This window comes from Electrona antarctica, assembly GCF_951216825.1.
Source record: "Electrona antarctica genome assembly, chromosome: 23".
Classification (NCBI taxonomy): domain Eukaryota; kingdom Metazoa; phylum Chordata; class Actinopteri; order Myctophiformes; family Myctophidae; genus Electrona; species Electrona antarctica.
In genome coordinates this window covers 9400194-9426308 of record NC_136804.1, presented here as the reverse complement: position 1 = coordinate 9426308, position 26115 = coordinate 9400194, and the positions used below count along the sequence as shown (strand labels likewise).

At 42.5% G+C, this 26115-nt stretch overlaps 1 protein-coding gene across 2 annotated transcripts; it reads left to right on the top strand.

The window, feature by feature from the left end:
* The first annotated feature begins 674 nt into the window (after nucleotides 1–674).
* Nucleotides 675–25751, top strand: slc26a5 (solute carrier family 26 member 5). 2 transcript variants are annotated; one of them, XM_079493765.1, is made up of 18 exons: nucleotides 675–897; nucleotides 2782–3046; nucleotides 4687–4826; nucleotides 6602–6712; nucleotides 9179–9360; nucleotides 10851–11015; nucleotides 12144–12379; nucleotides 15158–15305; nucleotides 16031–16144; nucleotides 16541–16618; nucleotides 17177–17272; nucleotides 17747–17853; nucleotides 18509–18578; nucleotides 18678–18770; nucleotides 20755–20868; nucleotides 21727–21927; nucleotides 22797–22851; nucleotides 23511–25751. In XM_079493765.1, the coding sequence occupies exons 2-18, from the start codon at nucleotides 2874–2876 to the stop codon at nucleotides 23642–23644; spliced, it is 2217 nt and encodes a 738-aa protein (XP_079349891.1). In that variant the 5' UTR covers nucleotides 675–897; nucleotides 2782–2873; the 3' UTR covers nucleotides 23645–25751. The 2 variants fall into 2 exon arrangements, with proteins under 2 accessions (XP_079349891.1, XP_079349892.1); XM_079493766.1 differs by lacking the exons at nucleotides 675–897; nucleotides 2782–3046; nucleotides 4687–4826 and adding an exon at nucleotides 4840–4867.
* Nucleotides 25752–26115: the final 364 nt, after the last annotated feature.

The window sequence follows — 26115 nt, the reverse complement described above, 5'->3', positions numbered from 1 at the left end:
TAGACAGAGTACACTAGTTCGTTTGTTTGACAAGAAATGCAAGTTTTGGCCTCAGTCGCGCCTGGTGTATGCTCCGTCGTACGACGAAGTATAAATCGGACAAGTTTTTTTTTCTCTCTCTCTTTTTCCCTTTTTTTTAAATAAATCGGTCTATATTCTTATTATTTTATTATCAAATCTTCAGGCATGACATACAATACATTGCATTACAATACAAAACAAGACAAGACAAGACAAACAAACACAAACAATTCAACATCAGAGCCAGGGGGATTACAAACAGAAAACATTAAAGAGTGAACACAAAGCAACTCTCAGCTTTCTTATGTTTTGAGTTATAAATTGTTTTAATGTACTGCCTGGCCTCAATCTCAAATACAATGAATGAAGGTTTGGAATGACTACATTTGGATTTATGTATATGAAATTGAGCTATAGATGATCAAATTAATAATGTATACGTCTGGTCTGTATACGTCTGTATTATTGTATTAATGTATATTCGTTTTTCTTCTTATTAGGCTACTGTCATTACTGAAGCCAAACAGCACATTTTGCCAATGCAGACAGAAGTCAGTCAATATTGTCAACAATATATCTCCTTCCAAAACGTATTAGTGTGGGTACAGTTCCAAAATAAAGTGCAGCATTGTCATCATGGGTACATTTCACACAACGTGACGCAGCAGGGAGCGTGACCGTGACGCACACTGGCCCCTCCCCCTCATCCTCCTCCAGCAGTCTCTTGTGCTGCTATTCTGCTCACAGCCACCCACACGGATAGTTTGGGGCACTGGTCGACGTTAAACAATAACCACCCCGGAGTCAAATAACATCCTCAGCTGTTTGAATACTGTACTGGTGCTGCAGCATCACCACCGCCTAATGCTGGAACAGGTACAGTGAGTTATAATGGTCCGTTTGTTGTCAGTGAGTTCATTGTGACAGACTGTGAGCCTGTATTATGCCGTATTTTGGATTATAGCTAGGGGTTGTGTTGCTGCTTTGGTGTTTGCTGAACTACTACTACAGCCAGGTAAAAGAAATATATGAATGATCCGTTTATTTTCATTTTAAATTAACGTTTTCAGGTTTGTAGTTTAGGTCTGCCGTGTGCGTGTCCTTTTAAGCGAATCAAAAGAAACAGCAGGGATATTATATTAACCTAATTAATTCCATTCCAGTTCCTGTTTAGTCCAGTCCTTCAAAGTTGATTACTTTTAGTCATTATATCTATAGTCAGACAACAAACGTTTATTCTTTTTTGAATGATAGGCCTGTCCTCAGCATAATGACATACCCTCCCAGTTTGTGTTGCGTAGCCATACAGTACGTGCGTTGCTGGAGGATGACATGGAGACAGGGAAATAATTTTATAATACTTTCCGTGCTTTAGGAGCTAGAAATATCATGTTAATTCCTCCCATCATCTAAAAATGCTATTCTAAATTTCTCACCATTGCCATTTTATGCCCAAGCATGCCTATTAAGTCATGGAGTCTGTATCACATGCTGTGTGGTCTCAGTCAGGAAATCAGAAGTCACTACTTTCGCTGTAGATGCACGTGTCCCCATACTTCCTTCTAAAATGCACTTTTAACCTTCAGGAATTTGTACTACAAACTGTCCAAACAAAGGTAGAGTATATAGATTATTACACTTAGATCCTGGCCTCTGAGCAAATATTTGGGTACAGCAGGGGTGGACCGGTCAATTCCCCGAAACAAAGATCATGTTCACTTATACATTCTATCATGTTTATTGGCAGATATACAATATCTCATATTGTGTGAATCTTGAACTATAGAAAGTTGCTTGTTCCCATTCCCTAAAAGCAAGAAAAAAAGAAACGTGCTGCCCACTTGTCTGTTCGGGCAACCAGAAGGCAAACTGCACTTGCCCAGATATATATTTGGTCAATTGAGTTAGTGACTGTCAACCCTGAGCGTCATATTTGTTATGATTTATGCTTGACTTGACTAGTGGCGAAACACTTTTCTACGTAAGCTTATTGATATCCATGATATGATGACCATCCACTACTTACTGTATCGGAGAGACTGGCTGCATGTGTGCAATGATATGATATGCATATCCTATCCGCTGTTCATACTATTTCTCTGTGTGTATCTAATAAACTAGAATGCATGTGCAATGCGGCCTGGTGTTAACATAATGTGCTCCCCAAGTGCGTCTCAGCTGATCCTCACCCACCGCTCCTTTGGTTTAGATGGAGACACATGAGGGACCACTCCGATGGTCAACCAAAATCACAACAATATTTTATTTTAAAAAAAAGAAAAGGAAAAAAAAGTCGATCATCAACAGTGCACACAGTGCAACACTGCTTCTTGTCCATTACATTTAACAACATGGAAATTTGCCTTTGGCACTCTTGCATACAGTATACAGACAGACAGTAAACTAACAACGAACATATACAAATGCAATAGAAAATACAAATAATAATAATATACATTACACCATAACAGCAACACACAGTGAAGGGACACAATGGTGGTAGTAGTAAATGTATGGTGCATGAAGGCAGATAACCCCCTAGCCCAACTGGTGCATAGTAAAATCCTCATTGTTAATTTATCCATCTTGTAACTCTTGAGAGTGTACAAAAAATGGAACCAAATGGACCCGAACAAGAGCTTCATCGGCCACTTTGAGAGTTGAATTAACTCTGCTCCCCCTCGCTCTCCCAACAACACTTGGTGTAGCCTTCAACCTCTGTCGGACTGAGTTTGCTTCTCTTCCCCCCCATGTGAACAGAAAAGCGGGAAGTGGTGAGAAACGGAAAGGTCTCCTCAGTCTCCAGCCGGACCCGACTGACATGCCCACTGTGCCCTGCTGTTTCACGTGTTATGGAACAACATGTAACCACAGCCCAGGAGGAGGACACAGCTGCGCTGACGGATGTGTGCCGGTACCGCATAGAGAGGCCGGTCTACGATGAGGGCTACATCCAAACTCAGCTCCTCCACCGCAGAGAGAGGTGTCCCACTACACTCCGTCAGAGACTCGCACAGCATGTTCAGTAAGTATGGACCTACGTCAGGGGTGTCAAAACGTTGCAAAGGTGTCCAGTACCGGTTTTTGGGATGATTTGGGGAAGAAAACAATTGTGTGGCCCATACAGTTGGGTGCCACCGATATTGTCCCTTATCATTTGACCCATTTAGGCCTGACCTCAAAATTTAAAAAAATCCTTCTAAATCCTCCAGTTTTCTGAAATAAATATTTTCACGATTTTTCAAAAATAGCAGACCTACAAGCTCGTAGCGCGCCACTCGGTGGCGCGCTATGAGCTTGTAGATCTGCTATTTTTCAATAGCTAAATTATAACATAATGTTAAACACCAAAAGGGGTTCCCGCCCAAAATGGGTTAACTGTCCTTTTGTGCAGATCACGCAAACCTCAGCAAAAAGAAAAGGACAATATCGATGGCCTCCAACTGTACGTCAGGGGTGTCAAAACGTTGCAAAGGTGTCCAGTACCGGTTTTTGGGATGATTTGGGGAAGAAAACAATTGTGTGGCCCATAGGTCAGAAGCCTCCTGTTTCTGTACCATGAGGCTAGTATGTTGCAGGGACTTATCCAAGCCAATGCAATGCCAAGCAGGGAGACATACAATATCAATGATTTTGTATCGAACCCCAACCTCCCAATCTCAGGACACTAACCACAAGGCCACTGAGCTGGTTATTCGCCTGACGCCTACTGTATGGCCATACAGTGTCTATATGACAGCTGATCTGAATCCATTCTCTAGCTTTCTCTCACTACCGCTGTCTAGCATGCAGCTTTGTGTTTTTGAAAATTATAGATGGAAGTTAACACCACTCCACTCAACCCCCCCTGTCTGTGCTAGCAAGAGTGAGGAATGCGTTGCATTGTCACTCAGAAATATTTACGACGAACATGGACAGATTCAATGACCAAATATTGCGGATGAAATGTTGGTTTTAAATCTGTTTTCATCTTGAGTGAACAACAAATGTGTTTCAGAAGCCTTGCGCTGCCTGACACACTCACTCACACAGACTCTCACAGAGGTGAAACATCTTGCTGCATCTTTCAGTTTTAACTGTGCACTCGATGGTAGCTTGGGAGCTTCTCTTTGGGATTCTACTCTGTCTGCATAGACAATTAGGTGCAATTGTGTATCCTATTCCAGACCCCATTCAGGGCGGGAACCCCTTTTGGTGTTTTAAGCATTATGTTAAACTGTAGCTGTTGAAAAGTAGCAGATCTATAAACTCATAGTGCGGCACCGAGTGCCGTGCAGATTATTCTGCAGATATTTTATATTTTAGCAGTGAACCCAGTGTCTCTTATGTCATGGACACTAGGCTCACTTCCTTCCTGGAATACAATTCCGATAATGCTTTCGTGCACTGCTCCTCCTTGTGGATAGAGGAAGGGCTGTCTTACTGAGACAACATGTAGTCCAGGAAGTAAGTGAGCCCCGTGTTCATGACATCAGAGACACTGGGCTCACTGCTAAAATCAAAAATATCTAAAACCACATATTACACACACAAAGGACCCCCAGGAAAGTGTTCTAACTCTTCTAAAAGTCATTATAACATAGTTTTTTGCAAAAAGGGTGACATTTCCCGTTAAGGCTTCACCAGCTCCAACTCCATCTCTCTGTCTCTTCTATCATTCCACAGGTGTTCATCAGAGAGGGCCAAAGCAGCAGCTCTGAGCTTTCTGCCCATTATAACATGGCTGCCTTCCTATCCAGTGAAGCAGTACCTGGTTGGGGATGTCGTTTCAGGGCTGAGCACCGGGGTTATGCAACTCCCTCAAGGTCAGTAGGGCTGAGCACCGGGGTTATGCAACTCCCTCAAGGTCAGTGCAGTGCAATGCTTCAGTCACCACTCACTACCATATTTCAATGGCCTACATATAAACTTTATTTCAAAATAACTATATCCTGAATTTTTCCACACTTCCTTGTGACGTTTCTTTTAAGTTAAGCTGAAATGTTGCCAAAGGGTGCTGCGCAAAAGTTCAACCTCAGGGCGACAAGCTCTGCACACCACTGTGCTTGTTTGTACTTCCTGAGCCAGTTCAGTTGCTGTGTGTCACACTTACGGACAGACTGTTGACTCCGTCAATAAATTAAAAGTAAAAGAGGGCGCTCTTTTTCCTTTATTTTTTGACGATGGGTTCTCAGATTGCGGACGCATTAACTCCACTGCTGACATCGCCCTCAAACTAGAGCAGGGGTCGGCAACAGGCGGCCCGCGGGCCAAAATTGGCCCCCCAGAAATAATATCTGGCCCGTGAGATAATTTTGAGAATCTTTTTTTTTTTTTTTTTTTTTTTTTTTTTAAGTCCCACGTTAGCGACCATATTTACAATATGAAAACTGTCACTTAGACAATGTAGGTTACACACCGCTGGAATTAAACATGGAACCTGCAGGCAGCATTAGGTGAGTAATTCATTGTATATGTGTTGGACGTTCGTGGTTGTGCTAATGATAAACGGACAGGTGCTGCCAGTGGGATCCTCCTGCTGCTTAACGACGACACTGTTCTGTGACTAGGTGTACTAGTGTAGCTTTGCATCTGCCCGTGTGAAAGCAGCATAACGTCGTGTCAGCACCATATTTTTCCAGCAAAAAAAAAAGAAAAAAGTTGATTTATATTGGTCAAATAGACCCGAATTAGACCCGAATTAGACCCGAATTAGACCCGAATTTCACGGGCACACACGCGCTGCGCGCGCGCGCGCGCACGCGCCAGACGGCCGGCCCGCGATGGAATGTCTGGGAATAATATTGGCCCGAGGACAATCTCAGTTGCCGACCCCTGAACTAGAGGCTTATATGTTTTGTTTCTTATCTCCAGACTTAAACCCTATATACTTTGTTGACCTCCAGCTCCACTGGTTCATACTAGGCCCCCTGCTTTTTCCCTCTAGTCGACACCAATATATATCTCGAACTAGCTCCGTTTCCTAAACACTATGTAAAATTATGAAGTTTTTGTAATATTTCTGTCTACATTGCTGCCAATCAGGTAAAGAAATCACAGACTGAGGCTTTAACCTTTGCTTTTATGAAATATCCGCGACCATATGGGTTTATGGAATATGCTTCTAAACATATTGCTAGTTTGACCACTTCAAATGCTCTAATCTTAATCTGTGACCCATTGAGAGCTTGCAGATAGGCTATTTCATATTTTCCAGGAATTCCATGGAATTCCATGGAATCCAGGAGACTGAGAACTTTAATGTTTAACATTCGTTTAACATGTTTAACATTCAAACTTTGAATCCCCCACGCACCCCTTTTCCCCCTCAATGTATATGTTTTTACCTCCTCTATGATGATTTCCTGTTTTGACTATATATAGTTGTGTATATTCGTATGTCTCTTAATGTTTTGATGAATTGAAAATGGTGGGCCCTATTCAAGTGTAATGCTTTATGGTGTCGTCCAGTGACGTCCACTCACAGTTAACAGTTTTTGTATTGAGTTGTACTTGAAATGTACTGTCATTCTGCAAACTGTTAATCAATCAATCAATCAATCAATCAGGGTTCAAGTGCTAACTCCCTTTCTTCTTCTAGGTTTAGCCTATGCCATGCTGGCTGCCGTTCCACCGGTGTACGGCCTCTACTCCTCGTTCTACCCCGTTTTACTCTACACCTTCTTTGGAACCTCCAGACACATATCCATAGGTACTGTGCTGTAAGCATCAGGTAATAGGTAATCCTCATACTTAAGCTCTGTGGGTTGTAGTTACTGTGCAGTATGCGGTTTACATTATAACATGGCTGCGGTTTGCAACCCTCAGCGGTTTCCCTTCTGTCTTTCAGCCGTCACAATATAAGATGGGTAATAGATTCTACCAACAAGAGATGGAAAGAAACAAAACAAAAAGTGTGGCTTTTGTGATGTCGCCACAGCCGCACAGTCACTGTTCTCTGCTCTGCAATTAATGTCACAAAGCAGCAATGAGTGAGAATTCAATTCAACTGGTTAACCCCGTTGGCTAACCCCAAATACTTAAACCCCTAAGACGTCCTAAATCTTGTCATACAACAAATAGTGATGAGAGGATTTGTGAGCTTGTTGATCAGCTACGCTATTTTGGCTACTTTATAAACTGTTTGAATTTCTTTTAGAATATTTTATGTTTTTGCCTATTATGGCATGCACAAAATAGGATTTCCGGGCTGAAACCTGTTAATATCATGTACACCATGGATTTAGATTTGCTCTTTGATACAGTACAATCTTTTCCTCTTGGACAGTCAGTGCTCCCAGATCGTTTTCCACGATCCGTGCCAAGCACACAGTCGGCTCGAATTATGTGTACAGCCCCTCTCACACCAACATGGGCTACACTGTCACTCTGGTGTGTGTCTTTCCTCAAGATGTGAGTTTAGGATTGACTAAATAAAATACATAATAGCCAGATGCACAGGTTGTACACACACACACACACACACACACACACACACACACACACACACACACACACACACACACACACACACACACACACACACACACACACACATATCGTCAAACCAATGCAGAATAAGTACAAGGAAGAGAACTCTCACACACACAGTGACCTCAAATGACTGGAGACACACCCACACACACACACACACACACATTGAAGGGGGGTCAGGGTCCTCTCAAATGTCAGCTGTCACACTTGAGAAATGGGCACCATAGCCGATGCCCGCTCAACCTTTACAAAGGTGAGAGCAACAATAAATTGAAAGTAGTTTGCAACCTCCTCCGATGCTAATGGCTCCTAACCAAAATGCTGCCTTGTACGTACAAACATTGAGAGGGAAAATTTTGGCATGTGTTGAAGCAAGATGGCTGCGCAACTTGGAGCCAAATACTTTATCACATGCACACACACACATACACACACACACACTTGAAGTACATAACTCTTAAAACCTGACTGTACACCTATACTTTGTTTATGGTTATCTCATAGTGACGTGGCTACCGGCCGTCCCTAATATATTGTAATATACACTGTAGGATATTAGATTTTTTTAAATAAATATCACAGAGGTGTGTGTGTGTGTGTGTTTATATATATGTATATATATATATATACACACTGATGTAATTTAAAATGAAAAATATATATATATTCATAACTTTTTGTATAGTTCTGGACTTGTCTCACACCCCCCCCCCCCCCCCCCCCTGTTTGGGAGCCACTCCGTAAATACATTTCATTCAGATGTGTGCAGAGACTGATAAGGAGGTTAATTTCTAGGCAGGTGTTGACATTAGGATTACATGCCTTACACCAATTAAATGCAACCCCAAGCTTGACCCGCCTGTGTGTTCATGCTTTACTGGCCATATATAATAATAACATGATTGTTTTGGTTATGTCCACCGATTAGCATACCAGAAAAGTAAAGTGAAACGAGTCTAGCATACTGTACTGTATGTAAATTGTAACAACCTGGATCTAAACCTGGGACTCCCACATGGGAAAACCAAACATCGTCCTCTCTACCAAAGGGAATCCCCCCCCCTTGGCGAAGGCTATTCTGCTGCACTCACCCCCTTCTATCCCTCGGGGAAACCCGATCTCAGACGAGCCCCTAATGTAAGCATTTGGAATCAAACCCAGGTCTTATATTCCGCCTGGGAAACAAAACATCTTCTGCTCAGCGTGGAATGGAGGAATAGGCAAGGGCAGATATTAGGGCTACCCTGCTGTACACATGCAAGAAAACAAGATAAAGTTTGTCACGGTCAGGATAACAATCATTGGGATGTCTGTCTCCATATTGAACGTTTTAATGTTTGTTTTTTTTGTTCATAAATGAATGCCCTATTTTTTACTTATAATAACAATAACTGATCTACAAGGTAACCATGTGTTGGCAGCTTGTACAGTAGATACTACAGGACAGGTATATCTTTTGAGAAAATAATTCTAATTTATTGTTATTTTTTCTTTTTAAATAGGCCTAACCAAAGAAGAACTAGCAATAGCAACTATTTATTAAATAATAACTGCACTGGGATCCATTGGAACAGGTCCTTAATTTTTAATTTTCCTGAAAAGTAACGGTTTCGGTTTGGGACGAGACGTTGTCTGCACGGTAGCGGCGGGTGACACTCCTGTCCTGTGGTTGTTCTCCCCACAGGCACGTTTGCCGTGATCAGCCTGATGATCGGCGGTGTGGCCGTGAGGGAGGCTCCGGACTCCATGTTTTACATCCCGGCCGCCAACGGCACCAACGCGTCTAGCGTGTTAGACGTGGAAGCGCGCGACGCCAGGCGGGTCCAGCTGGCTGTGGTGCTCTGCACCATGGTGGGAATCATCCAGGTCTGTTCCCTAGCTGATAGAGGACTACCACACACTGTTGATTTTCACAGCAAATTTAGATTTTTTTGTTTTAGTACTTTTGAATAGTTTTCATTTAGCTTTGGTCACATTGTCACATGGAATGTTTTAGTGTTAGTCTAGTTTTAGTCGACTAAATATCACAATATTTTAGTTGATTTAGTCTTCTAAAACGTATTTTGGCGGGCCTTTATTACACTTGCTGAAAATAGCCGATCTATCGGCTATTTGATTGTAAAATGACTTGTCTTTTACTTATAGTGGATCTCTTGTCCACTAGTTCCTTCCTATCATTTTAGTCTAGTTTTCATTTGTTGATGAAATTGTCAATATATTTAGTCATAGTTTTAGTCACCATAGCTTAGTTTTCATTTAGTTTCCATTTAGTTTTATGTCTGTGAAAAAGTTTAGTCGACAAACATTTTTCATCTGCAAAATCAACACTACTAGTACCATACCCAGCAAGTTGACGATGACATATAATAATAATAAAACATCGATGGGAAAGAGTCGCCTGGAGGGTCTGGTGTTGGTTTCTGCAGGCCGGCGTGTTTTTGTTCTCGTGTTGTGTATACCAACCCCTGGTGGCTGTTTGCTTAGCCTCACAGAGTAAAGTAATGCAACAAAGGGTTAGGGGCTTTTTTTTTCACTTGTTCTAACGCTCCAGAAGTGTTGTTTACACAAATCACTGACATCAGTGGGTTGGAGGGAAAGGAGGGGGTGGGGGGGTCTTGAAACCTGAATCTGTGTTGATACTTTTGGTTTGAGACAATGTGGTAAAAACACGTCATCACGTTTATAGCCGGGGAGCCACAGGCCCAAAATTGGACCTGTGATGTCATGCCGTACTTGTGTTTTTTCTATTAATTTGGTCATTAAGGTCCACAGAATGAGAGGCCTGCTCTGCCGGAAACATCGCAAAGAAAACGTTATGGCCATTTTTGTATACCACACCATACTGTAGACAACCAATAAAAGGCAACATTTCCCAAATTTCATAGCCACTTGCCAAAATGTGCCCAAAAATCACTTTTGTGCTGACCTCATCACATTTGTGATGACGGCTATGGCCGTTTCTAGGCCAAGGAGTGTTTTTCGTGCAAAACAAATGCTTGGAATGGATTCAGAATCCTGAAAACCCCGTAGTTTGACATGTCACAATTGTCACATTTGTGAAATTTTGCCTTATATTGGTTGTCTATGGTGTGGTATACAAAAATGGCCGTAACCTTTTTCTCGCAATGTTTTCGGCAGAGTAAGCCTCTCATTCTGTGGACCTTAATCAACAAGTGAATAGAGAAAACACAAATAAAAAGTACAGCATGACATCACAGGTTAATCCTTAACCGTTGAGCTTTTCCGTGTGTTCTGAATCCCGGCAAAACATGTTCTAAGGCTGCTTGGATCGACTGTGTTTTTATCATACTGTAGCTTCATTTTTCCGTTTCCTTCTCTCTCCCTCCCCTCTCCAGCTGGTCCTAGGTCTCCTCAGGTTTGGGTTTGTGGCCATCTACCTCACTGAGCCTCTGGTGCGAGGGTTCACAACAGCGGCGGCCGTGCACGTCTTCGTATCGCAGCTCAAGTACCTGCTGGGGGTCAAGACGCAGCGCTTCAGCGGGCCCCTCTCTGCGCTCTACGTGAGTTGCATGCTGGCTGTCCTTGCAGTTCTTTGCTGCGGAGTATAGCTAGAATCACAAAAGTGTTTGGTTTATTTAGTGTTGAGGTTTTCCGTGGTCCACTAAACCAGTGGTTCTCAAACTGTTTGATGTCACAGACCATCAAATTGATACATACAGTAGTAATCCACGGGTCCCCCATTTTAAATTATTTGGTGCCAAGGACCTCCATAAGAGAAGATATTAGTTGTTAGATTGGATACAAGTACAGAATTCTATAACTGTCTCTATTGTAGGTGGGGGAAACACATGATCATATTATTGTGAACGCAGTGAGCATTTACTATGAGACCCAGCAGATCATGTCTGTCTGTCTGTGTGTCTGTGTGTCACGCTGTAACACCACCCGCCCACCACCAGAGGGCGCAGCTGTATCACACACAAAAACACACACACACACACATGCACACACACACGCACACACACACACGCACGCACGCACGCACGCACACACACACACACACACACACAAAAAACTTAACTTAAAAAGGAAAAACTTAAAAAGGACAAACTTAAAAAGGAAAAACTTAATTTAAAAACCTAAAAAAGAAACACGCACGCACGCACACATACACACACTAAAAAAATTACTTAAAAAAAAATTTAATTTAAAAAAACTTAACTTAAAAAACCTTAAGTACGTAATTTATTCTAATTGTTGTTATTGCAATTTACGAGCTGCGTTCGCTTCCCGCGTTTGCGCGTCTTACTTGTATATATGGTCATATCTCATTGGATCTCTAGCTGCTGAAATTATATTGAAATTAACCACTTTCAACCGGCCATCCTTATTTTGTGCATGCCATAGGCAAACATTTTCAAAAATAGCAGATGTGACACATTTCCAAGCTTCTAGATCTGCCATTTTGCTGGGGACACCCTCAATGACTCATGGGGGTCCCTGGACCTCACTTTGAGAACCAGTGCTCTAAACTATCTTGTGAATACTGCTGACTTTACTACAACATTTGATTTAAAGCACATGAATTCTCTTTTAGGCGTTTTTCTTTTCACATGACACGAACCTCACATTCAATCAATCGATCTATTAACAGTGAACACCTATCTTCCTCTCTGTTGTCCATCAAGAGTGCCAAGGCAGTGTTCAGTGACATCACCAGCACCAACATCGCCACTCTCATCGTGGGCCTGGTGTGTATCGTCCTCCTATACGGGATTAAAGACATCAATGAGCGCTTCAAGAAGAAACTTCCTGTACCCATTCCTGGAGAGATGATCATGGTCGCCGTCTCTACGGGCGTTTCCTACGCCATCGGGCTGTCGGAGAACTACAGCGTGGACGTGGTGGGGACAATTCCAGTGGGGTAAGCCGGCGTCACCAGGCGCCACGGCGCGGCTCAAATTGCTTTCACCTTTTTGAGTCTGTGTGTGCACCGTTTTATGCATAGTTCAGATCAAGATACAACTTTACAGTTGTGTTCACATCATAATGAAGGCTGAGAACCGTGTGGTCTGAGCGAGGGTGCTGGAAGTAAGGTGTATTTATACTGGCTTAACTGTTAAAAATAAATTCCAATAGCATTTCTACAACATACTAACATGCTTCCAGTGGACGTACTGTAGTGCTGATTTTAAAAAGAGGTTTTCAGGAGCCAGATGTAGAACAGTGATGCAAGGCAGGTTTTTGAGCGGTGCTAGCCGCTCCAATATGTGGCCGTGTGTGTTTGGGTGTCCAATACTGCACGGTTACTGTGGTTACCTTTTCTATTAGTCTATTTCAGTGACGTACTGTAACGATTACGTAGGCACCGCTCACTTCACACTGGTTTTGATGTTTTATTATTTATGCCTATCACATCCCTCGGATAGGGTGACCAGATGTCCCTCTTTGCATGGGACAGTCCCTCATTTCCAAGACTTTTCAGGCGTCCCACGAATTGAGACCCTGTCCCACATTGTGACTGGCAGGCAATTGCATCAGTGTTCAAATACCGTGAATACCTGGCCTTCTGTTGTAAAGCTCTCTCATTGTCTCTTCCTGCAAGATGTGTTTTTAAGCCTGTTAAAATAGCATAAAAAAAGCATGATATTAAAACAAAATGTGAGACACCAGAGGAGTTTATAAATGATAGGCCTATGGTCAAATATGACATCAAGGCATTTAATAGCAACTCAAGTAGTAAGTTGCTAACCCAGTACTCCAGTATTGCTTGTGTGGGACTTGTCCCACACAAGCGATACTTCTGTCCCTCAAATGAACAGTTTGGATCTGCTCACCCTACCCTCGGAGGAACTTCAGTTTTTTAGCTTCACCTACAGTAGCTGAGTGCGGGATCCGCTGGTAATTCCGACGGAATTAGAGCGACAACGTGACTTCGCGTGCATTTAGGGTTAAGGACACGGTTATTAATGGGGCGAGTCGGACCAACGCGCCGACGAAATAATGACACCGACCCGCTGAGTGCTGCCCACAGAGGGGGGAGCAGTTAGGGGTTAACATGTCATGCTCAGGGACACTACGACACATTGCTTAGAGCCGGAATCATGCGTAGGACCTCCGGAGTTCTAGGCCGGCTCACTAACCATTCAGCTATGGCCGTGGCCGCCCAGTCATAATCTATTAAACAAATATCAGGTTTACGAGAGGTGAGGCACGCAAACACAGCAGTGCAGACAAAAGCCAGGAAACACACACCGACAACATCTAGGAAAGACAGCTGAGGGAGTGAACTGGTTTAAATACAGAGAGGCGTTTTTGAAGGAGCAATGGTTGAGGGGGAATGAAGTGAGATGAGTAGATTGGCAGGACTAACAGGGAAGTGGAAACAAGTGAGCTGTCATTAGTGAGTAGATTAGACTGCAGGAGTATCCAAAGGGAATGTAGAGAGACAGAAAGTGAAATAGAGCGAGAAAGAGAGTCAGAAAGAGACAGGCCGTGCCATACTGTAGGTCAGTGGTTCTCAATATTTATTTCAAGGACCTCCATACAGCTCTCAGAGTTACAGAACTGTTGCCTGGGCCGAGCGGTCCAGGCACCTAGCCGTGTCGCGGGTTCGAGTCCCGATCCTGACGACCTTTGCCGCATGTCTTCCTCCCCATCTCTCTCCCCCTTGCCTCTCATAAACTGTAACTGTAAAAAATCTATCAATAAAGGCAAAAAGCCAAAAAGATATATCTTTAAAAAAAAAAGAGTTACAGAACTGTTAGGGTCCATTTGGAACCCTCCTCAAGGAACCCTGAGGGTCCCTGGGCCCCACATTGAGAACCACTGGCACCTGTTTCACTATACCACTTCTCTCATGTCAAGTTCCATTGTACCATGAACACTGATTTGGTGTCACGGCTGGTGTGTGATGTCTAGTCACTAGGGCTGCAACTAACGATTATTTTCATAATCGATTCATCGGCCGATTATTTAAACGATTCATCGATTCATCAGATTATGACACTTATTTAGCTATCACCTTAAAAATATATTTTAGGTTATTGTTCTAACTAACAAAAAATATAATTCATTCAAAAATGCATTTGATTAGCTGCTGATTAGGCTGCTATTCAAATAAAAGACAAACTAAATTAAAATGAATTAAAGCAACTCATGGTGTCTTTAGGCTTATTCTGACTGCATACATTTGATTAAAGAATAGCTACACATGTGTCAGTCTAAAAGGAACAGTACTCTTCTGAACTAATTTAAAAATAAATATTCAAGCCATATGTTTTGTTCTTGTTCATTATTTTGCTTTGCAGTCACTACTGTGCAACTATCATCAGATATCATCAGAAGAGAGATGGCTCCCTCCTCTTTAGTTTGGTTACACTTAACACTGGAAAAACTATGGTTAAGTGGGAAATAACCTATGATAAATTGCAAAAAACTTTGATTTGATCGATTACTAAATTAGTTGACAACTAATTGAATAATCGATTCGATTACGATTAATCGATTAATCGTTGCAGCCCTACTAGTCACTTGTTCTGATAGGGGTACGCCAGCTGTCAGTTGTTATCATTTACATGATGTAACGTGTATCACACTATGTTGGACATTTTGGTGCTGTTTTTATGCCACAAGTTTATTTTGTTTGAAAACAATTCAAAGCAAAATCTAACGGGTGTTTTGCCTATATATCTGTCTATAGGCTCCTCCCCCCTGCACTTCCACACTTCTCTCTCCTGCCCAATTTGGTCACGGATTCCTTCGCCATAGCAATCGTAGGATTCTCAATGGGCATCTCTCTGGCCAAGATCTTTGCTCTGAAGCATGGCTACAGTGTGGACGGCAACCAGGTGAGGCTGAAACTAGTTTTATGTTCTATCATAGAGCTAATATACTACCGTCTAGGCCAGGGTAGTGGTTCCCAAACTTGTTCATGTCAAGGACCCCCAAATTGACACTTATTATCCCGCAGACCCCGATTTGAAAAGATACGGCGGGGACCCCCCATAAGAGAAGATTTTTATGGCTCTAGCAGTGATTATCAAACCGTTAAATGTCAATGACCCCCATTTTGACATGCATTAGTCTACGCACCCCCATTTAATGGCTTTTCTATCTCTGAGAACACAATTTTTATTGTAAAATCAACGTTAATTTAACACAGAGTGTACAAATGGAACCAAATGGACCTTAACGGGTCCATTTGGTTCCATTTGTACACTCTCAGAGTTACATAAGGGTACATTTGTTTCATAATTATCATTTAGCTGGGGACCCCCTGGAACTCTCTCAAGGACCCCTAGGGGTCCCTGGACTCCACTTTGAGAACCACTGGTCTAGGGTACCAAACAATCTGCAACATCACATTTTCCAATGCCTTCCTCCTCCACTGTTCAGATGCTCAGATAACCTGTGTGGGCACTGACAAAGGCCAACCAGAGGGCTATGCTCTGGATATTCAAACGGAAAAGATCCGACTCTGAATTTTCTCAAAGACCAGAAAGTGATCCGGCACTCTCCGAGCATATTTCTGAACACCGACGTACAATAACACTGACTGTTGTATTGATCACAGGAGATGATTGCCTTGGGTCTGTGTAACTTCATCAGCTCTTTCTTCCAAACCTTTGCCATCACTTGCTCCATGTCACGAAGTCTGGTGCAGGAGAGCACAGGGGGCAACACACAGGTAACGAATGAACGCACGCACAGTCGCATGCACGCAGTCGCACACCCACAGTCGCACACCCACAGTCGCATGCACACAGTCACACATCCACAGTCGCACACCCACAGTCGCACGCACGCAGTCACACATCCACAGTCGCACACCCACAGTCGCACGCACGCAGTCGCACACCCACACTCAATATAAGTCTGAAAGTAAAATTAAAAAAAAAAAAGAAGGGCGCACGTCACATTTGTCTTTTCTTGGCACAGGCGTGACCTCATCACATTTGCTAAATTGACATCGTAAAGCCATAAAGATTACACGAGGCACCGGCCATTGTTGACACAGTTATCTTATCGAGGTGTGTTTGTTTTGTGTTTCCTCCTGTGCTGTGTGTGCCGTCTGCCTGGTCAGATTGCAGGGCTGCTAGCATCTCTAGTGGTGCTACTGGTAGTGGTGGCTGTCGGGTTTATCTTCGAGCCCCTTCCTCAGGTGGGTACAACCAAACGCACACCAAACTCTAGCATATGGAGTTCAGAGCATTTAGACGGCCTTACACAAAGCTAGTGAGTCCTAACCATGTTTCCTTTCAGCAGTCATTGCAACAGTGCCAGAACCTCAATGGCTTTATAAACGATAGATTACTTTTATTTGTCTATCATTAAATGTTTCGATGAATTGAGTAAAAAGGACAACAAATAACCCATAGGCTGAACTTTTGTTTTTATTTTTTTGAGCCCCCTTTTGAGTTTGTGTATGCCATAACGATGATTTTATTGGCTGAGCACGGAATGTAAGTATAATACGTGAGGACAGAAAAGTGAAGACACCAAAAGTGATTGGCCGAAATGATGTATGATAAGAGCGCCCCTCACTTCACACAAGTGTGATTAATTTAGTCGCAAACTGCTAATAAAGTATTCAATCATTCAATCAAACCATAAACTATAACAATATTGTCGGACCCCTTTAGAGTCACATCTTATGGATCCTGTTCAGTTGGTTTGACATGTATCAACTATAATCATGTATGTTACCTGTTGTTACCAGACTGTGCTGGCAGCCATCATCATGGTGAACCTGTTGGGCATGTTCAAACAGACCCGGGACATCCCGGCCCTGTGGAGAACCAGCAAAATTGAACTGGTGAGTCCCCATTTCATAACATACAGATGTCAGGACGACTGAGTTAATTATCCAAGTTAATTTAGTCTATCAAAAAACTTGACCCGTATATTTGTTTGTGTTTCCAAAAGTGGAAATTGTTAGCATTTTTGTTTCACTACAACTAGTGAATGACAGTGGGACCAGAACTGGGGAAAAAAACTCATTGATGATTATATGGACTCGGATTATGGTTTTCAAAGGCATAGTTCAACCTAAAAAAATACTTTTTTCTCCTCACCCCATGGAGATTTGAATATCTTTCCTTTTGTTTTTGTCACATTCCTAAGCCAATAATTTGATGACCAGCAGTTCCCTATGGAGACACAAAGAGCCTCCTTTTGAGTAGTAATCGATGGAAAAAAAGTCATTTTGGGGGTGAACTATCCCTTTAATGTAATGCTTCATGTGTGTGTGTGTGTTTACTACAGCACTTAATGGATTTGCTTCTTTCAGGCAATCTGGTTGGTGGCATTCGTAGCCTCCGTGCTGCTGGGTCTGGATTATGGTCTTCTTGTGGCTATTGGATTTGCTATATTGACTGTCATCTACAGAACACAAAGGTAAGGTCACGCAAAGCACCATCAAACGTTTGCTCAGAAAACAATTTAGGCCCTATTTTATACTACGTCTTATTGTGGTGTTGTGCTGCAAAAATAGCCCACCTACAAGCTCACGACGGGTGTAGATAGGCTATTTTCTCTATTTAAAAAAATAAATAAAATCTCATGACATGCCCAAATAGAGACACCAGGTTGAACGTGGTCAACGTGACTGGTAGCACGCATAGACTGTACAAACAAACCAATCATCATTCACACAATTTGGTCATTGTTTCTAGTCTATTCATATGGCGCACTCGACCCCACTCAGCTCGGCATCTGTGCAGTCATCGGTCTTGCTGTTATATTTATCCACCTCCTCAACTCCACCTGCTTAGATCGGCTTTTATTATGTTACTCATGGCCAAAGTCTATGTTCATACATACAGTACAGTAGATCTAGTCCACCAAAACCAAACCTATTGCCATCTTATAGCCATCAGTACAAATGTAAGTTGTAACTGAACTGGTTGTTTTTGTGCTATGCATACCTCTGGAGGCAAATATTTTTAATATCATCCTGCCCTGTTGCCTGTTGTTGCCAATGTTTTAAATGAGGTGAAAGATGTGAATGTTTTATTATCACTATTTTGAATATCTTTTTTTTATTCTCCAGCCCCAAGAGTGCTATCCTTGGCCAAGTGACAGACACAGGGTTGTACTGTGATGTGGCCGAGTATGAAGAGGTGAGCCTCCAAATATGATGAGCAAATGCACATGTGAACTTTTTAAAGCTCTGTCAGCTGAAATACTGAAGCCTGTCTGTGATTGGGTCTCGTTCGCAGGCAGCGGAATGTTCGGGGATTAAGATTTTCCACTCCAACTCCTCAATCTACTTTGCCAACAGTGAGCTTTATGTGAACAACCTCAAAGAGAAGGTAATCTGCCTTTTCACATGTGCACGAGCATGTGCATGCATACACATGGACATGTAGAGCAGGGGTTCTCAACCCGTGGGTCGCGACCCCTCGGGGGTCGCCAAATAATTTTGGGGGGTCCCCAAAATATTTTCAAAAACAAAAAAAAAAGATTTTTTTTTAAATTTTATTTTCACGATTTTTCAAAAATAGCAGACCTACAAGTTCATAGCGCGCCACTCGGTGGCGCGCTATGAGCTTGTAGATCTGCTATTTTTCAATAGCTAAATTATAACAATGCTTAAAACATCAAAAGGGGTTCCCGCCCAAAATGGTTTAAGGTTATTGTAGCAGTCAATTTATATTGGGGGTCGGGAGGGGGCGGGGCGGGGGTCCCGAGACATTGCCAAAGCATTTCCGGGGGTCCCCGGCCAAAAACGTTGAGAACCCCTGATGTAGAGCATACTGCATATACTATAAGTGAATTACTTACTGTGTGTTTGCTGCACGGTTAATTACCTTTTATATAGTTTAACTATTTTTCCATCTGATTTGAACCCCGGTCCTCAAGTGCTGAAATGATTTTGAATGAAATAGAGTGGGCACTTACTCTAGGATACTTTTGTTTTGACCTTTTAGGCGGTACAGTACCTCTTGTTAACCAGTAGTGATCAAACCAGACCGCAGGATGTAAATGTCTCATTAGAAGAGCGGGGAGACCAAATGCAACCGCCACAATTGTTTCAATTATGTTGTATTAGCATATCACTCACTATTAGACACGTATGTTTAATCACAAAGTCCATCGCTGTTAGCCCCCATAGTTGTCTTGGGGAGGGTGTAGACAACCACGTCTCCTCTGAGACACATGGAGTCGCCAGCAGCAACTTATTTTCACCTGACAGTGAGAAGAGTTTCACCGGGAGGGCGTAACACGCACGCATGAACAACACATCCCTCCCAGATCCTCTCCCTGCTGCATGGGCAGGTGCCCCGACCGACCTGTAGGAGTCGCTATAGAGCGTCGCAGTCCCGTGGCCCAGGAAATGATTCTCCGTTCATTTTCCTCATAGACATTTCAGAAAGTATTTATTTAAAGACGTTTACGCCGCGGACAAAGCCAACTCTTGTCGTGACAAATCATGACAACAAACACAATTTTTTCGGGCCAAACAAAGAATTAGAAAGTAGAACAAAAACGGCAGGTTACAACACTTTTTTTGTTGTAATTATTTGTTTGGTCCAAAATATTGTGTGTGTTATCATGATTTGTCACGACTCGAGTTGGCTTCATACGACGCTTAAAAGGTCTTTAAATAAATACTTTTTGAAATGTCTATGGGAAAAATGCATTGTGATTCATTTCCTGGGCCTGGCGTCGTCATGAAAGGGGGCGGGACTGCGACGCTCTATAGTGCAGCAATAATGAACACAATCCCTTGTTGGCTTCCCACAACCATCGATTGGGTTCATTTGAAATTGAATGCCAAGCCAGAGGCACCACTGAAGAATTGAACCCCAGTCTTTGCAGTGGAACACCTCTCTTAACTGCCACTGTTATGGTATACTTGAGCAAAGCACTCGAGTCACAGGCACAGGTCCTGTGTTTGTTTTTGCTTTTACTTCCGGAGACTCCCGTCCAGCACAGACTTCAGACGCGTCTCCTCAGGAGACTTGGCTCAGATCTTATTGGTTATGAGAGGAATCCGGCATTATGGTTTGGCATCACCATCGAGTACTACAGACGAAAAACAGTTTAAGTCCAAATTTTATTCTGACCCCTCCACGAAAAGGCCTCGTTGTCCTGACCCCTTATCCATCATTTATACATTATGGATAATTAGTGTGGACTTAAACTGTTTTTCGTCTGTAGTACTCTGTAGTAGGCCCCATGAAGTGAACGGAGTTTGCATAACTCTGTCTTACTCTATGGCTCTGGTAGGACTGAACCACTTCACCACATTGTAGGCACCTCATGTCTTAAGTGTTCAAATTATGTTTACAGACGGGTGTGAACCCTGCACATTTACAAGCCGCCCGGAAAGCCCAGAGAAATCTGAAGAAGAGGAAGCAGCACAAACAGAATTCTACACAGAAAAAAGAGGCCGCGGTTAAACTGGTGAGTTTGTCGTTCCTCTTAGTGTAGTAATCCCCTTCCATTCGTGTCTTGCATGTTGCGGCGTGCTTCATGTTTACAGTATCATCAAAACTGGTCTGACGGCTCGGGGTGTCACAGTTTATTCTTACTGGATATAGATTAGGAATGTTGTTTTGTCCATCGTAGAAGAGAACACACTGGAGCAGCTTGGACAAAGGGCTCTATGCACAAAGATACCTACTTCCGGGCTGCTTCCCTACTTCCTTCACAGGTGTTACAGATGATACTAATTAAGGCTGTGTTCCATTTAGTGTGCAGTGGTTCTCAAACTTTTTAATTGCAAGGACCCCTATAACGCACCCGTACGGGGCCATTTTATAGCTGTAAAGCTGTTTTGTGACAATAAAGTTGAAGTTACTGGTAACTCACACTGTCACTCAGTTTCATTTTATTTAAGCAAGTCGACGCACTTACAGTGCGTTTTAACAGCAGGCGACAGCCAGACGAATTTTCCGGAAGTGCATTTTTTATACCGTCAATAGCATGCGAACGGCCGATAGTCGAAAAGTGGATGGAGGAACGTCGCCCGAAAAGATACAAATAATTCATCTTTTCGCCCGATACCGGGCGATTAGGCGATGTGTCGCCCGATGCTCGCCCGCTGTTAAAACGCACTGTAATGGCAGAACATCTTTTTCCAGACACATAGATGATGCCGCTTTTGAGTTTTGACTGCTAGTTTTGTTTTTGTTTTGGCGTATGTGCTTTGGTTTCTTGAAAGTCACTGTATGAATCTAAGTCACTATTATGTACTGTAGTATTCGGCATGAATGACATTTTTAACCAAGCGCTCTCATTTCTCTGTTTGATTGGTTGAAGGACATGGATGCGACCCACAGTGAAGTGATGTCTGACAGCCAGGCTGAGGGCCATAAGAACGGACAGGTCACGGAGACCCACACTGAGTCCGACTCGGAAATGGACCGCTTCCTGGAGCCGCTCACGTCAATCCACTCCATTATTCTGGACTGGACGCCTGTCAACTTCATCGACTCAGTGGGGGCCAAAGCCATGAAATCGGTATGTACTGCAGAGGCGTCTCGTTCTATTTAAAGTCTTTTTTTTAATGTCTTCTCACTTGGAGGAACGTAGGACTGGGCAATATATCTGTCGTAATATCGATCTGTCATGATATATATATTGACCCACATCTAATGACATTGAGAGACATTCACCAGGAGAGATATTGTGCCTTTAAGAGCACAGGTTCAGAGAGAGAGAGTAGAGGATTTCTGGTTCCGGGTTATTCTGTTGTTGTGATTATTACCGACAGTGTGTACTGTAATATTTTGTATGTGGAAATTGACATGGGTGAAAAATGGATTACAAAATTGTGGGATAAAAAAGAAAAAAACAAATGAATAGCTGGGGGCCCTCCTCTAGATAAAGTATAACTCTATCGCTGAGAGATTTGGGCCGAGACAGAGGGGAGGAACACAGACAACACAAGTGCATGCATCAACTCCACTCCTAACTCCTTCACTCTTGCACAGGCTCTCCGTTTGGCCAAGAGTCAATAGACAGTGAATGACAAACCATTAGTGTGTGACCAGATTCTTTTGTCTGGTTCATGCCGGTTTGCACAACAGTGATATAAAGCTCGTGTATGTGATAACGTGCATTGTATGAAACCCCCAAAGTTGTATAGTCTCAGATTAGGTCATACCATAACAGATTAGAGCTTTGTTCTCATGTCAAGTGTCATCAGAGTACTCGGTCGCAGTCAGGAGTCTTGGTGCCAGCTGAGCTGACTGGCACACCTGCTGACCTCACTGTGACAATACAAATACGGTTACACCATACTGTCCCCGCTCATGAAATAAATAAATACATGAATTCATTAATATTTGATGAGAATGAAAAATGATTGATTGTGTCTGTCTTGGCAGGTAATTAAAGAGTATGCAGCTGTGGATGTGCAGGTGTTCATCGCTGGGTGCAGCAGTAAGTATTAAGGAATAAAGTGGTCCATTGTAAACGAGATATTGTCTTGAGTAGTGGATAGTAACTTCAGAAGTGTCCTATTGGCTTATATTAGTTGGCTTGCTTAACAAGAGTGACAGGTGATATGCCCAGTAGCATATATTTTCATTTAGGTCAGTGGTTTTCAACCCTTTTTCATGACGAGGCCCATTATTTACTTGGCATTTGGAGCTACGGACCACCATTTGATGAGATTTAGCCTAGTCAGACCCCAAAACTAAAGAATATTTTGTTGTCGTTGGATACAATTTTGTCTACAATTCTACAATGTGTTTGGCAAACGTTGATCAAAATATAAATTATTCTATACATTCTCTAATTGTGTAGACTTCTTGTAAATGAAGTAATGAAGATGTTTAACAATAATTGAACTCTTGAGAGCGTAAACTGAAACCAAATGGACCCATACGGGTCCATTTGGTTTCAGTTTACGCTCTCAAGAGTTAAAGATCTAAAAGGGTCCATTTAGCTGGGGACCACCTGGAACCGCCTCAAGGACCACCGGTGGTCCCCGGACCACTGGTTGAGAACCACTGATTTAGGTGGCTCATTCCATCTGTCTGGTGCCCATTGACCCGCTATTTCACTTAAAAATCCCATTTTCTGCTTTGTGCAAACAGGAACCCTACTGTCCGAGCTGGCCACCTTGCAGTTCTTCACCGGGGCTGTGACTCCTGAGATGGTATTTCCCACTGTCCACGATGCCGTGCTGCACAGCCAAGCAGGCCCAACCACCAACCACTCGGTCCTCTGATGGAAGATCCCTCATACAGCAGAATCTCAGAGGAAGAGACCAGGCCATTAGCAGGGTTCCGTGACTTGCAGGGAAGGCAGGGCCGGTGTCAATAATATCAGCCACTCTAGGATGAGTGGTAGTATATATGTGGGTAGAATTAGGGGTTGGCTCCAGCAAGCCAGCAAGTTACTGTAGACTGAGGGTTCCTCGCTTGAAAAAGAAAAGGAATGCATCCGGACACACAGTGGCGTGGAAGGACCGCCTGCAGTCACGGTGTATTCAGACGTCAGAGGTTCTACGATTAGATTGGTTTTCTTCATGACATTCCTATAATCTGATTGCTGTATTATGCTCTTGGAAGCATACACTGAGAGCAAAGTGTCTTCATTTATACTTATTGTTACGATTTATTTTGCACTTTTCACTGTTCGGCTGTGTGTTTTGTGAAAATGTCAGGTATAGCCATTTCTGCAGGTCAAATGACTGAACAGGTGTAAAGATTAGCCAGCAAGTGGTGAAGCGATGTGTAATTCGGTCAGACATTCAGGCTCATGTGGGACAGCGCAAACGGACAAGTCACTTTTGAGGTTTTGTCCGTTTATGTCAAAAATGATTAGTTACTGGAATACTCTTTCCATTACCGGTATGTACAATCAAATAATGATGTACTCAAGCTAGCAAAACAACCAATAGTCACGGGCCTCACGGCAGTACAACTTGTATTTTCTATTTAACTTTTACTAGTGAAAATGTATCACAAATGTACTGTTGTTAAAGTCACTGTTCAACACTGTATTCATTGCTTCAGTAATGTCACGATTGCACAGTCCTAAACGTGCATTAGAGTATTTTTCTATCGTTTCTGCTTTATATGTGCTGTAAACATATTACCAAACATGGTTTTACATTTGCAAATGCACTCGAGTGATATTTTACTAAATCATACACTAGAAGACGGATATGGAATGTTTTCTGGATTTGTCAAGAATCACCAGAGACAAACATTGTTACACCTCATGATGACAAAAGTCCAGAGATCAGAGATTTATGATTTATATTATAGTATGTCAAGTATCTGGGGTGGAGCTAAACATGGCAGGGTTGGAAGACCTTGTTCACTGCCTCCAGGAAGGCCATCTCTGCGACCATGTTCCTGTGATGATCACAGATGACAAACATGACTGCCTCTCTGACCATGCTGCAGATTTCTGACCTGCACAGTCCAGACAAATCTGCCATTGCAAAAAATAAATTTGCCCTCGGCAGTGATTGGATTTCACTTCCTCCGAAGTAGTGATGGACCAATCAGGAACTTGTATGCAAATTTGGGGCAGGTTTATCACCAGAGGCATTTTTTTTAATTCGCCCTTTGGAAAAGCAGGTTCCACACAGAGATTCCAGACTAATATCTCGCAGAGTGATATTAATCTGGCCATGACAGGCTAGGTGGATCTCAGCACCAAAGAGTACATATAAGAACATATCATATATGTGTAGAGCATAATTACCTGGCTTCTCTTTCTTTTAAGATTACGCACAGACAAATGTATTGTTAAAGACATTTTAAGTCTAATACAACGCCTTGTGTGTGTATGTGAAAACTTGAAACTCATTTCCAGAACAATGAATATTCTCTGCAATGGTGCTGCACCCTTGTGGCCGCATGTCAGAAGTGAAGCCATCAATTCCTGTACACAGCACTGGTTCTTAAACATGTCAAGAACCCCCACATTGATGTGTATTTGGCCACGGACCACCACATGTACTTTGTCAGTTTGCACAGAAATGTGTCTTGCGGCCTTGTATGAAACAGTACATATACATTTGACAACACAGAAACTAAAAATAAAATATAATTGCATACATAGACACAAAGGCAAGAGCAATGTCCAGTGTCCACAGCTCAGTAGTCCTGGCCAAAATGATTAAGCCTCAAAGTCGACTGATAGATAAAAGAGGTCTGCCCTCATTGTATGCTGGAACACCACATCTCCTTCCTGAAGGCAGCAACCTATACTCCATACAAAACATGGCTAGTATCTGATGTGATATTCCTTGCTAATATTAGGATGCTGTTATCATACGTCTCTGAAGTGGTTGTCCAACAATCTTTGAAATAAATCTGCCCATAAGAGAAGAGTTGTGATTTCCTTATTTTAATGATTCCAGAATTTTTAAGCATTATCAAGGATTATTCAAAAAATGGCTACATTCAGTAGCCTGGGGACCCCATTTTGAGAACCACTGCTAGCAAGGGCCCCTCAAGGAGTCACAGCATACAAGTATCACAAAGGAGTAGAAGTAGAACATATGGTGCCTCATTGTAGACATACATAGGCTAATACAAATTAAATTATATCTTTCTATGCACATATAACACATATTTTCACTATGGTGACGTGAATACTGCTTTTCTTTTAGTACACCGTCTTAAAATGCGAATCATTCATGAACAAATCTAGAGATTTTTTTCACAGAGAGAAACATGC

Bases quoted from the DNA above. Each gene is read 5' to 3' on its own strand.
- slc26a5 (XM_079493765.1), top strand. From the start codon at position 2,874: ATGGAACAACATGTAACCACAGCCCAGGAGGAGGACACAGCTGCGCTG. The intron at 11,016-12,143 runs GTGAGTTGCATG...TTGTCCATCAAG, and splicing joins GGCCCCTCTCTGCGCTCTAC to AGTGCCAAGGCAGTGTTCAG. The intron at 15,306-16,030 runs GTGAGGCTGAAA...TATTGATCACAG, and splicing joins ACAGTGTGGACGGCAACCAG to GAGATGATTGCCTTGGGTCT.